Below are 13,677 nucleotides of genomic sequence, written 5' to 3'. Positions count from 1 at the left end.
CTGCTCCGGCCCCTCGATGCCTTCACACCCCCACAGCACCACCCACGACCTTCCCACAGGCGTGCAAGCACGTGGATGCTTCGGCGGGACCTGCGCCAAAGGGCCGGAGGTTTCGGAGCCAGCAGCAGGGACCAGAATGAGTTTGGGAAGCAAAGTGCAAGGCCAGGCGGTGCCTTTGGAGCACGGTGGGCTGACGGGCTGCTGGTTAAACAAGCCGTGTCCGGCCTGCACCCTGCTGACGCTCCTCGTGGCTGCTGGTTTAAGAGGTTGCATCCTAAAGCTGGTGCCGCAGGGCTCGAGAAAGGAGCTGGTGCCCATGGGCACGAAGACCGAGCTGGGCTTGCTCCAGAGCCACAGCGCTGCTGCTGCACGTTTGTACCCCGGGTAACACGTGAGGAGCAACGCCCAGGGATGCTGGGCACAGATCTGTGTGGCGGTGGGCTAGGAGTAGTGACTTGGATCGCCTGTGGTGCAGAAGGAGCTGTCCCAGCATCTCCAGGAGCAGGGGACGTTTCCCAGCCATGCCACAACCTCCAGCTGCTGGGGGAAGCAGGAAAACCCAAGCCCCGGCTGTTAAACCCAGCCGAGGACAGCCCCTGCCCATCTTTTCCCCACAAACACAGCCTGGCAGCGTTAGAGAGCAGCGCAGACCCTCAAACCACCAAGCAAGCGCTCCCTAAAAACGCCCAGGCGCCCTCCGAAAGCACCGCCAGCAGCAGTACTGCAAGCATCAGCGTTTCAGCCGCGGGAACAGCCCCGGCGTTGCACAAGACCACATCTGCACGTCCCCGCACGTGGCAAGTCCGTGCGTGGTGCTGGGCAGGCGTCCTGATGGGGGGCAGGAGGAACCAGGACGGGGGGACAAGCCCGATAACCCCCTAGTTCTGGGCTTGAACTGGGGGACGGCCCCCAGGGGAAGGGCTGGGGGTCGTCCCCTACTCACATCTGTTCCCCCAGGGTGACACCAAAGGAAGGAGCAGGAACCCTGAGCATGGCTTGCTCTGGTCAGCACCCACAGCACCATTCCGGATCCACCTCCAGCCCTGCATGCAGGGACAGGTTGCCCAGGGAGGTGGTGGAGTCCCCGTCCCTGGGGGTGTTCAAGGCAAGGTTGGACGTGGTGCTTGGGGACATGGTTTGGCGGGTGACAGTGGTGGTAGGACCAGATGATCCTAGAGGCCTTTTCCAACCCTAATTATTTAATTCTGTGCCAGCCACTGACCGTCCCCAGCTGCAGTAACGTGCTTGGGGTTAGGTGCAGACGAGGGTCCTGGAGGACCTTTCCGTGGCCACACGTGCACGTGAGCTGCCCTTTGCCACGTTGGTGACGTGGGGAAGGGGGGGGGGGGGGGGGACTGCCCTCAAGTTGTGCCGTCTCAGGGGGCTCTGCACCAGGCACCCCAGACGTTGGGCATTGCCGGAAGGGCTGCGTGGTGTGGTTACGTGAGAAATGCCCTCACCAGCCCGTGTGAGTTGTCCAGCACCGTGTCCACAGGGAGAACCCTCCTCTGCACAAACCCAGCTGTTAGTACTTAACATTTTGGACATCTCCAGGCCTCTGTCAGATCTGGTTCAAGCTGGACGAGAAGGCTTAAGTTATTTTGGGGTGAAAAAAAAAAAAAAAAAAAAAGAGAGAGGAAGTTTAGATGACTAAACAGTGCTATTGCTTAAGCACCATTTCCCTAGAAAGCCAAGCAAATTTGCTTCCCTCTCCCTGCACTACCAGCAGCACCGTGACGTGAAGCAGGCTCGGCTCTGCTGCTCGCCAGCTCCTCCACCACGTCCCTGCAGAGGAGACGGGGAGGAAGAGGAGGCCGGGGCCTGCAGCGCTCCCCTGGGGCTCAGCACCCACCCGTGGGGTGATCCCCCCCTGACGGCTGCCTGCTGCCGGGGAGCTGGGAGAACCGCGGCAGCTGAGCTGCGTAACCCGGGTTGCCAAATCTCCCGCTCCCAGGGGTGCTTGAGAAAGATCCCCTGGGCTGCGGGATGCCACCGTCGCTCCGCACCCCAAGCCCCTCAGCCGGGGCACGTGAGCCTGCGGGGCTCGGTGCCGGGGAAGGGCACAGCGCGCTGCCCCGCAGCGGGAAGGACGGGCAGGTGGAGAGGGACTGGAGAGCCGAGAGCCCTCCCAGCTGCCCCTCACGGGGGCGGAAATCTGCCCGAGCACCTGCCCAGACCCTCCTCGCACCGCTCTGATGTTCGCATAGCTGGCCTGGTTTCCTTCGGGACCCTCCAGGGGTGGAAAGGAGGACCAGGAATTCCCGCAGGAGCGCTCAGCTCCACCTGGGCCCTGCTGCTGGTGATGACACGGCCTTAGAGCTCGAGCAGATAACAAGGCATCCACCCCTCGCGGCCTCAGGCGGGGCGCGCCGCCTCTCTCACGCGCTGCCACGTAAGCGGGGGCTATTTCGGGTGTCACCTGCCGGGAAGCTCGGATGGCCTGTGCTGGGAGGAGACCTGCGAGGTGAGCGGTGCGAGCCTCTCCGTTTTATCACATACACGGGAACAGGTTTCGGCGTTAGCACCCCGCAGGCAAACAGCTGTTGCCATGGCACAGCACAGGTCAGAACATCGCATTCCCGACATTTCCTACGCCCCTTGAAGCGCCGCACGGCCCGAGCGCAACCTTGGCCCCAGCTCACCCCGCTGTCCCCACCTGCCTCGCCTGTCCTCAACCCTCCTCTTGCCGCTGCGTAAACACGGCGAAGCAGGAAGCCCTTTGCACCCCTCCTCTGAGGAAGCGGAGCAGCAGTTCCTGGAGAAGTAACCGTGTGGGGGTGCTTACGGGCACGGGGGGATGGCCGGCGCTGGATGCCGCGATCAGGAGCGGAGGCAGACCCGGTGCACGCGTTTGCACTGCGAGATCCACGCTGCCTGCTCCGTCGTGAGCATCCCGCAGCGCTGGGGTCTCTGTTTTCCAGGTGCGCACCCCCTGCCCACTCAGGCTGTGTCACAGCACCCGCCTCCCTCCCCAGCTCCTCAGCGAAACGTCCTGCCCTTTGGGTGGGGGACAAGGGGCAGCCAGCTCCCCCCGGCCCCCAGGCACCGCCTTGTAACACGCAGGGCCCTTAGGAGTCACTGCCCAGTCTCCTCAGGCCCAGGAAAGCCACAAGCTCACCCAAATTTAAACTTTCCACTGGAAGAAAGAGGCCCACGAGATACGAAGGCCTTTTCTTAGGCCGGGGGCTCTCCAGTTACACAGGGGCAGGGCAGAGCTCGCAGCAGGCCGGGGCGGAAGGGCTGTTCCTGTGCAGGCTGCGCCGCTGTCACCAGCGGGCTGCCTCCACGCTGCAGCTTCCTGTAGCAGAGGCCACCGCTCCCGACAGGCGCACGTGATGAAATGCCAACACCCTGCGGGGTGTGCAGCCATCCGACCGGTGCCTGGGGACGGAAACCGGGAGGTTAACCGTGCCACAGAGCAGCCTATTTCCTCAGATTGTACTCCTGCTTTTTTCTTTTTTTTTTTTATTTTTATTTTTTTTTTTATCTTTTTCGTCTGAAGGGCACGGCGCAAACACGACACGGGCGGGTGACGAAATGACAGCAGGATGTTCTCTGCTAGCGGACACGGTGAGAACTACAAGGCTACTGCGCAGTCACGGCTGGGTTTGGAGGCTGGTAAACATGAGAACGAGTAACACAAGCAGAATTCTTGCTGTATTAAAAAAAAAAAACACCAGTTCTTTATAGTCGTGTCTGTTAGCTACACCTGTTTCAAAACAGTCACTTCAAGCAAACGGATAACCTCACGGCCCACGCAAGCCGGGGCGCAGGCAGGAAGCAACACCACATCTCACCGAAAGCGTGACCTACCCACAGCTCCCACAAGACTGAACCCAGTCCCAAATGTGCAGGGAGCCATCGCTGGCTGCTGACAGCAAAGTTCTGGGTTTCTGCGGGTGCCACGTGTGCACCGTGAGCAGGGGAGGGCCCGCGCTGCCAACCGGCCCGCCGAACGCGTGGCCTTTGTGGACGAAGAGCGGCTCTGCTTCCCTGCCGGAGCGGTCCCAGCCCTGCGTGTCGTACACCTGCACGGTCCCGTCAAAGCCTGGAATAAAAGGGAATGGAGAGACTGAGGGAGTTACCAATTCCCACTGGGCTCACAGCTGCCTCCCTACAGGGCTGCAAGAGCCCAGAGTGACAGCAGAGCACCCAAGAGCCCAGGAGTTTGCCTGAAGCTAAGGAGCTGCCAGGGAAAACACGAGCTAGATCCACGAAGCCTGCACCACGTTCCCGAGTCCGGATTTGGCCAGGAGACAGCCTTGCTGCCCAAGCGGCCTGACGGACACACACCCCTGTGGCCGGGCTGCCGCTGGCACTAACGGTGTTTGCTAAGGCTTGGGGCGGCGTTTGCTAAGGGCTTTGTTTAGAGAAGGGAAGCTGCGAGCCCCCCAGACCTGATCTAGGCTTCAGGCTCCTGCAGTAGCTAAAGGTGAGCTGCGGGGGATGATCAGCTCACCTCCCCGAGGTCTCTGAGCAACCGCTCCCCAACTGGGGTGTTAAAGTGAGGTGGGGTAAGCTGGGTCTTGATGCAAAGACCAAAACAGCTTCCAGAAAAGGATGTCTCAGCCCAGCGCACGTACCTGAGACAGCAAGGCAGCCTTCCAGGGCGGGAGCCCAGGAGACGCACAGGAACTCTGCCCCTGAGCTGGGAGAGGGAACTCTGCACTTGGCCGAGGCCAAGGGCTCGGAGGTTTTCCTCACATCTGCTAGGACGAGGCGCCCTCCGCTCGAGAGGCAAGCTACGGGCTGGGAGCTTAAATCGGAGCCTGGAGCTCCGGGCCCGACCCCCATGCACCACCGCTCGCCACGCGGCGCCGAGGGGACGGCCGCAGCCTCCACGGGGCTCTGGGGCTGCCGGACGTCAGCCAGCCCCAGCTGCCCCTTGGCGCAGCAGAGGAGGAAGGTGTTGCAGTCCAGGAACGCCACGCCGCTGAGCTCCTCGCTGCTTCTGGAAGCTGGAAAAGACAAGAAGGTTCCGGATGTCGTGGGAGCATTTGCACGACTATTGGGGCTCTGCTGCCAATTTGCCTGAGAAAGCGGGTTTCTAGCCTTGTCCTCCCACCCTGTGGACAGATCACGCAGCTGGGACACAGAGCGAGCTCAGAGCCAAACTGCTGCAGACATCAACCTCCCTCACCTGGGACAGAACACACTGTGGCCCACTGCTAGCTCGATTCTTCGCACTGAAACCATCTGCGGAGCTCTCAGGACACGGATCTGAGGCAGAAGCCTGAGAACTCGCTGCCGAGGGCAGTGGTGAGACGCTGGAGATGGACAAGCGCATTTCAACCTGTCCTCAATATTTATGCGAGTATCTTTACGCCCTTCGGCGCATGTCTGAAAGCACCCCACCTAACGAAACGTTTGCCGCTCGAGCAGTTATCCTCGCCTCACCCAAACCCCAGCTCTCCAAAGCCAGGCACGCTCAGGCTTCGTTTGGGTACCTGCCACGTAGACGTTTTTCTGTGATTCGACCTCTGTGATCTGGACGCTGTCGACTCTTGAGCCGTGAAGGACCCACGGGGCTTTCGTCGAAATCGTTGCAATTTTAGCCCAAGCCTGCCTGGTGCTATTTTCTGCAGGTATGGCACTTACAGGTTTGATAACATCTATTTCAAAGAGAGATAAGCAGCTGTAAAACACGTCAGGAAGCGAGTAATCCGCAAGGCCAAGTTGCTTCACAGAGACACCTTGCAACCCACTACACCAACGAGAAATCAAATTACAGCTTTGTCTCCAGAATAAAACCACTCTTTCCGACCCATCCAGCAAGGACCAACATCAAACCCTTGAAAATCTGGGAAAACCCAAATAAGGTTGTGAATCGAGGCGTTTATTTTCAGTAGAAAAGGATAAGAAAACTCTAGTAGCACTCCGTACTTCCTTTCTGGTGGTGTTTCACAAGAAGAGACAAAGCAACGTCAACCCTCTTCTAGAAGCAGGCAGACGCAGGCTTGGAGGACTGAGGTGGCTCACGGTGCCTCCCAAAAGGGGAGGTGTGGAGCAATTTGTTTCTTGCCCCTGAGTTCTTAAGGGAACCTTGTGCTAACCACACAGGTAGGATTTTTGTTCACGTAAGAGCTCACAGATAAGAGAAAGTGGAAAGCCACAGCGACGGGCCGAAACCTCCTAACTCCCTTACGAGGTTTGGGCTGTGGGGCGAACACCTTTCCAAGCCATCGTGCCCAGCCCCTGCCACACAAGGACGCTCACTCACCGGGTGGGACTGGGGTTTTTCTCCCCATTTTACACCCCAGAAGCAGAGGAAGCTAGAGGTGCTTGACACACGGTCCACACTGAGAAACTACTCACAGTCAGAAGCGTGTTCCCTTACCCGAGTCCTCTCCTGACACCTGCCAGACGTGGAGGGAGCCGTCGGGTGGGCCGCTCGTCACCAGCAAGCTAAGGAAACAAAAGAAAAAAAAACCCCACACAGCTCGTCGGGAGCAGAGAACAGCCTTCCTCCCCTGCCCCGAACAAACTGGGGAGGACGAGCGTGGCTGTGCAGGAGCCGTCAGGGCTGCAGTCCCAGAACTCCTCACGCCAGGGTGCTCCGCACAGCCCAGCCCCAGGCGGTGGCATTCCATTAGCACATTTTCCGAAAGCGCCAGACTAGGAATGGCGCGGAGAGCCCCAGAGCAGCACCGGGGGCTGGTGTAGGAGGTGAGAGCTGAGCAACCGAAACGAATCAGCCAGAGGGAAGCGCGTTTGCTACAACCAACGCCAGTTAAAGCCTTCCGAACCTGCGTCCGCAGGAACCTACGGAGCAGCGGCAGCCGCCACCTGCTCTGCCTGCTGGGCACCTCCACGCGGCGCCAGATGCGGAAGGAAAGGATGGAAAAAGGCAGTGCAGGGAAGCTACACAGCCCTCCCCTGCTCCGAAGTGAGGTAGGGAGGGATCCCTGGTGAACCGCCACGATGCCAGCAGCCCCTGCTGCTCACTTCTCGTAACCCAGCTCAAATATTCCAGCAGCCCGTGCCAACAGCTTCAGCTTCCCTGCTACAGGGAGCGCTCTAAAAGCACCCAGGAATGAGGAGGTGCAAACATTCCGTCAATATTCCTCCTGGCAGAAGTCACCAGGCTCCTCTCCATCACTGTTTTTTCTCTGCTAGTCCTCCTGCTTTCCTCTGCTAGGACCCCGTGGCCATACCTGGTGTCTGGCACGTGCTTCAGGCTGTACACCGGGCGGTTTGAAAACCCACCACATTCCACCTTGAAGTCTCTCTCTGGACACAGGCCCTGGAAATCAAAGGAAAAGTCATTTCCTCACATTTAATGCTGCATAAAGTGGTACGGTCAGTTAACACCAAAAAAGACAGAGGCATGAGAGACGTTCTGGCACGGTGGAGCTCTTGCCTGTCCGCTAAATGCTTCTTTCGACAGGAGCTATAAGGTTGAAGGACCCTTGATGATCGGGGAAAAAAATACAGATAAAGCTCGTGCCAAGCACTCTGCCTGGGACTGCTGCTGGCTGTGCGTGCCTGGCCAAACACCACCTCTTACTTTAGCTCGGACACCACCTATTCAAGAGCCAATATCGCTGTTCAGCAGCACGGTTCCCCAGGCTCAGGCATCTCAGCCAGTCCCTTCTTCATTCGCCTGGGTCTCCTCACCTCTCCTATTTCCCCAGGAAACGCTTTCATTCACGCATCTGGAGACAGAGCTTCCATGGCGCACGCTGTCCGCAGGGCAGCAGGATTACACGACCGGACTGCCAACCTGCACTACCTCAGCTGGACAGCAGCCGGGTGGTCTACGTGCTTCAGCTTCCGGTCAGAAACTGCTCCGAAGCTGGCCAAGCTGCTGTCGGAACACGCCGGCTCTGGCGTCACCCCAGCCGCAGCACCCACCTGCGTCTCCTTCGCCTGCAGCGTCGGCGGGGGGAGCAGCTGCAGGATCTCATTCCTGTCGGAGCACCCGTACCCGGCCACACAGACACCTGTGGGATGAGGAACCAGGGACACAGTGAGCGATCCCCCACCCCACTCACCTTGGGCCAGACCCCCACATTGCAGCACGGCCCCAGGCTGAACCCCAGTACGCCCCCAGCCCCTTGGCTCCCCCTCCTTCCCCCCACGACCCCAGTGCAGCCCCTCTCCCACTTCCCCAGCCTCCCAGCCTGGTGATACAGCCCCCATTCTCCCTTCAGGACCCCAGCACAGCCTGGCCAGGCCTCCCTCAACCCCCAGCCCCCCTGCCCGGCCCCTCACGACCCCGGCCAGGCCCCCCCCCAGCCTCCCCTACCCCCCAGCCCTCCCCCACTGCCCCCCCCACCCCCACACTCACGGTTCCCCAGGGCCCATTCGATGACGCGGGTGGGAGCCTGGAGCTCGAAGGTGTGGAGAGCCTCGTACCTGCGGGGACAGGGGGGAGGCTGAGGGGAGGGGGTAGGGGTAGGCCTGGGGGGGAAGATGCTTGTGGGGGAGGAGGCTGAGGGGGCAGGGGAAGGCTGAGGGGGCAGGGGAAGGCTGGGCGGGACGGGGAGGCTGGGGAGAGGAGGCCGAGGGCCCAGGGCCCGTCTCACAGGCGCAAGGAGCTCAGCAGCCATTCGTCTTCCTCCCACTCCTCCTCCTCCTCCTCCTCCTCCTCTTCGCCCACGGGCCCCGCCGGCTCCATGGCAACGCCCGCCCGTCGCGCCCGTGTGACGTCACGCCGCGGCGCGCGGTGGTGACGTCACCGCCCCGGGAGGCGGGGCGGGGGTGGGAGGTGGGCGCGGCTCCCCCTCCCTCCCCCGGGACCGGTCGCGGGCGGTTGGCGCCGGCCGGGGCTGGGAGGGGCGGCGGCCGACGGGGGCATGGCCGCGCCCGTAGCGCTGTGTCCTGTTCACAAGCAGTTCAGTTTCCGCAGCTATGTGTTCCTTCACAGGGACTGCAGTGCCCCCTGCTATATGTCCCTTCACAAACACCTCAATATTCCCCTTCACAGACACCGCAGTACTCACAGCTATGTGTCCCTTCACAGACGCTGCAGTGCCCACAGCTATGTGTTCCTTCACAGAGAAGGAACTTCCTGCAGTGCCCGCTGCTGTATGTCCCTTCACAAACACCTCAATATTACCCTCTTACAAACACCACAATACCCACAGCTATATGTCCCTTCACAAACAATACCCACAGCTATGTGTCCCTTCACAAACACCGCAGTGCCCACAGCTGTATGTTCCTTCACAGACAGTGAAGGAGCTTCCTGCAGTGCCCACTGCTATATGTCCCTTCACAAACACCTCAGTATTCCTCTCTTACAAACACCACAGTGCCCACAGCTATGTGCCCCTTCAGAGACACAATACCCGCAGCTATGTGTCCCTTCACAAACACCGCAGTGCCCACAGCTGTATGTCCTGTTCACAGACACTGCAGTGCCCACTGCTATATGTCCCTTCACAAACACCTCAATATCCACAGCTATGTCTTTCCCCTCTTATAAACACAATACTCACAGCTATGTGTCCCTTCACAAACTCCACATTACCCACAGCTATGTGTCCCTTCACAAACACCACAATGCCCACAGCTATATGTTCCTTCACAGACACTGCAGTGCCCACTGCTATATGTCACTTCACAAACACCTCAATATTACCCTCTTAAAAACACAATACCCACAGCTATGTGTCCCTTCATAAACACCGCAGTGCCCACAGCTATATGTCCTGTTCATACACACCAAAGTACCCACGACTATATGTCCCTTCACAAACACCTCAATATCCACAGCTATATTATATGTCTGTCCCCTCTTATAAACACAATACTCACAGCTGTGTCCCTTCAAAAACACCACAGTGCCCACAGCTGTATTTCCCCTCTTCACAAACACCGCAGTATCCATAGCTCTATGTCCTCTTCACAAACACCGCAGTGCCCACAGCTGTATGTCCCTTCACAAACACCATGGTATCACAGAATCCCCGAATGGCTGAGGTTGGCAGGGACCTCTGAAGATCATCTAGTCCAACCCCACTGCCGAGCAGAATCACCCAGAGAATGTTGTGCAGGATGGCACCCAGGTGGGTTTTGAATATCTCCGGAGAAGGAGACTGCACAGCCTCTCTGGGCAACCTGCTCCAGTGCTCTGTCACCCTCCCAGTAAAGAAGTGCCCCCTCATATTCAGCCGGAACCTCCTGTGCTTCAGTTTGTTCCTGTTGCCGCTCGTCCTGTCGCTGGGCACAACTGAAAGGAGACTGGCTCCATCCTCTCAACACCCTCCCTCAGATACTTATACACGTCGATGAGATCTCCTCTCAGTCTTCTCTTTTCCAAGCTAAGTAGGCCCAGCTCTCTCAGCCTGTCCTCATACTGGTGCTCCAATCCTCTCATCATCTAAGTAGCCCTCCTCTGAACTCACTCCAGTAGTTCTATGTCCCTCTGGTACTGCAGAGCCCAGAACTGGGCACAATACTCCAGGTGTGGCCTCACCAGGGCTGAGTAGAGGGGGACGATCACCTCCCTTGACCTGGTGGCACCACTCTTTGGAATGCACCCCAGGATCCTGTTGGCCACAAAGGCACATGGTCAGCCTGCTGTCCACCAGAATAATCCCCAGTCCTTTTCTGCAGAGCTGCTTTCCAGCAGGTCAGCCCCCAGCCTGTACTGGTGCTTAGGGTTATTCCTCCCTAGGTGCAGGACCCTGCACTTGCCCTTGTTGAACTTCATAAGGTTCCTCTCGTCCCAACCCTCCAGCCTGTTGAGGTCCCTCTGAATGGCAGCACAGCCCTCTGGGGTATCAACCACTCCTCCCAGCTTCGTGTCGTCAAAGCTATATCCACAGCTATGTGGCCTCTTTTCACAGACACCTCAGTACCCACAGCTATATGTCCTCCACAAATACCTCAACATCCACACGCAGGTGTGGGGATAATTTCAGAAGCCTGCCAAGTCCTTATGAGTTGCAAACCCAGCCTAACCTCTGCCCTTTACACCAGTTCCTCTGTGTGTAATGTGAGGGTTATGTGCTGGTTTCCAGCCAGCACTTCCTTACTGGTGCTGCTTTTTTTGTTTTTGACAAATACGTCAGTCACCGTTAAGTACTTTGCTATTTTCCTGCCAGAAGTGCTGCGTATTACCACAGATTTTGGTGCCCGTGCCAAGAGGATGCTGTCCGAATAGAGACTGCGGAGCTGGGCCTCACTGTGAGCTGACTGTGTCAGAAGATGGTCGATTTCTCCCCGATAAATTCATTTACTTCAAGCACAAGTTCCGATCAGGTGCCGGGGGTTTGGAGCTTGCTTCCAGCTGTGGGCTTGCTGTTTGTAGCAGTGATGCTTCAGGATCACTCGCAATAATTTGAAGCTTGTTGAGGATACAGACTGTGCTTTTTCTGTCCTCTGGCCAGGGTTTAGCTGGCACGCATGGTGCCGTGAGGCAAGCAGCGTCTATTTTCTGTAACACTGCAAGGTGGCAGCCTACGGCTTCTGAGGTGGCTGTGGAGTAATCAGAAAAACAACCGCTTCTACACAAATACATCTGAATGTGAATCTTTTAATCTGTACAGTGTCTCCTGTATTATCTGATGTTCTGTGTCATTTATTTTCGCCTCGCTTTTCAGCAGGCCATCAATGCCAGTCCTGCACCAGTTGTCAGAGGAATGAGGATGCTTTGGGCAGTTTCCTGGGACCTTGGCGTGCTCGGAGAGGTGGCAGGACACCCTGGGTGACACGATCCCTTCAGGCAGCTGCAGTCTGAGTGAGCTGTGCCGTCATTAGAGGATTGAGCTGTCAGTAGAGAACTGAGCAAGGAAGAAGCAACGAGAGCAGGTAGAAAGGCAGAAAAGCTGTGAAAACAAGGACAGAAAGCCAGACCCCTGCCTTCAGCCGAAAGGCCGTGCTCTGCTCTGCAAACAGTGACTGGATCTGGTCGACACTTCTCACCTGTGGTTACATTCCTGACATCTCCACTTTGTCACTTTGAGATATGCTGGTGTTATAACTGTTTGGAGAAAGAGTGGCAAGAATTCTCGTGTACAGAGGAAAAGGTTTTTCATTCACATTATTTTTGTAAAATAGCTAAACAGTCTCGAATTCCCTAAGAACCTTGTCTTACCTATTCTTTCTACATGCTATGATTCAAGAATAAAGTTTTGATGTAGCATCCTGTGAAGAATCTGAAACAGAGTACTCTGATTTTTTTTAATTTTATTTTTTTTATGTGAACCTGTCTAGATTAAATTTCAATTAAAGCTGTAATAATATCAGCTGCATTTGAGAATGCAAGAGATGTGGCAGTCAGTGGGTTCAGAGCTCATCCCTTCATCACCTTGTCCCATTAACTCTCTTCTCATCTGTGTGTATTAGCTTCAGGACAGGAGCTTAGCCTGAGATGGACAACTGCCCAAGTCAGCGCACGGTGCTCTTCCAGCAGGACGTGAGAGCAGAGAGGAGGAGAAATGGCAAAGGAATGGGTGAGGGAGAGCAGAGAGCCTGGCAAAGTGAGGGAGACTCAGAGTACACAACAGCCTTAGCTGCTTCTCCCTGCCCACAGACTTAGCACTGTTTCAGGGTTTGGGCAGCCTCGGAGACACGTAGGTTGGGGAAGAAAGCTGTGAAAGACCTAGGAATGGAAATACTGAGTGTGAGACCTGACATACTCTTTAAATAAGATGAGATGGTATTTGCCTACTGGATGTCGAAGCCGTCTTCAGTCTGAATGTTACACAGTAGTTATTCACAAGGATAAAAATACTATTTCCAGTTGCTATTTCGATAGATAAGCCACCCTCGGAAGCTTGAAAAGAGGCACAGAACATTATTTGGACTTAATTCCCTGTAGCTTTTCTACGCAAACTGGAATCTGTCCCCACATGGAGTGCACACGTGTATGTGCAGCCCCACACAGACTGCTGCTGTTGCTGTACCCCAGAAGCTGCTTAAATTGGAAGGAATTGTGAAGGAACAGTGCTGCAGGGTGAGTTACCTCTTTTGTTAATGAAGTGTTGCCCACTTGTGTTCCAGTTTTGGCGCTGCTGAAGCAAGGACCCGGTGGATCGGAAGAGACTGGCAGTGCCACCCGAAGAGTTCGAGTCTGCTGTGCAGATCCACATATCAGCCCTTCCTCAGAACTGGAATAGCACGGGGTGAAATCTTCAGCTTTCATGGCCAGGAAGAAACACTAACAAAGCAAAATGAGCAGCTCTTGAGGTCTGGGTATTTATGGGAAAACTCTTCCAGAGCTCGAGAGAGCCTGAGTCTGCAGGCACTGTGTGTGGCTGTGGGATTATCTGACATGAGCATTGCCCCAGATGGCGATGCAGAAAATCATACGCCTTTGCATATGTGGAAAAAATCCTCCCCTCAGTTAAACAAGGCTTTCCTGAGAATCAGTACTGTCATGCACAAGTGATATCTGTGGGCAGATACTCGTTTTTATCACACTTCGAGTGCAGGGGGAAGAAGTTTGGCAATCTGTGATCCACGTGCAGGCTGCCAGCTGACCTCGAGGGCCAAGGTGCAGCAGCTCCGCTGCTGGGGGCTGAGCCTGGCTGCTGAGCCCCACAAAAAAGCTCAGTGAACCCCTCCTGATGAGGCAAGTCCTTGGTTTTGTGAAATCTGGAGCCGCTGCTTTCAGCTCTGTTCTCTGAACTCATGAGAGAAACAACCTCCTTTCTGATCCTTAATCTTCACGTGGGAAGGTGTAAGATCTGGCAGAGCCCTTTGGCTGCTGTGACAGCTTCTCTT

The 13,677-nt window shown here is 56.7% G+C and overlaps 1 protein-coding gene across 1 annotated transcript; it reads right to left on the bottom strand.

Moving 5' to 3' along the window:
• Positions 1-3,658: 3,658 nt before the first annotated feature.
• WDR73 (WD repeat domain 73) lies at positions 3,659-8,678 on the bottom strand. Its single transcript, XM_040532389.1, has 8 exons — positions 8,529-8,678; positions 8,291-8,358; positions 7,855-7,943; positions 7,155-7,243; positions 6,338-6,405; positions 5,448-5,612; positions 4,584-4,958; positions 3,659-4,048 (listed from the first exon to the last, which is right to left on the bottom strand). The coding sequence occupies exons 1-8, from the start codon at positions 8,618-8,620 to the stop codon at positions 3,810-3,812; spliced, it is 1,185 nt and encodes a 394-aa protein (XP_040388323.1). The 5' UTR covers positions 8,621-8,678; the 3' UTR covers positions 3,659-3,809.
• Positions 8,679-13,677: the final 4,999 nt, after the last annotated feature.

The sequence above is a fragment of the Cygnus olor genome, chromosome 1 (genome assembly GCF_009769625.2).
Source record: "Cygnus olor isolate bCygOlo1 chromosome 1, bCygOlo1.pri.v2, whole genome shotgun sequence".
In the NCBI taxonomy this organism is placed as follows: domain Eukaryota; kingdom Metazoa; phylum Chordata; class Aves; order Anseriformes; family Anatidae; genus Cygnus; species Cygnus olor.
This window is presented reverse-complemented; position numbering and strand designations above follow the sequence as displayed.

Bases quoted from the DNA above. Each gene is read 5' to 3' on its own strand.
- WDR73 (XM_040532389.1), bottom strand. From the start codon at position 8,620: ATGGAGCCGGCGGGGCCCGTGGGCGAAGAGGAGGAGGAGGAGGAGGAG. The intron at 7,944-8,290 runs GTGAGTGTGGGG...CTCATCCCACAG, and splicing joins CGAATGGGCCCTGGGGAACC to GTGTCTGTGTGGCCGGGTAC. The intron at 4,959-5,447 runs GTACCCAAACGA...TGTCTTTTCCAG, and splicing joins GAAAAACGTCTACGTGGCAG to CTTCCAGAAGCAGCGAGGAG.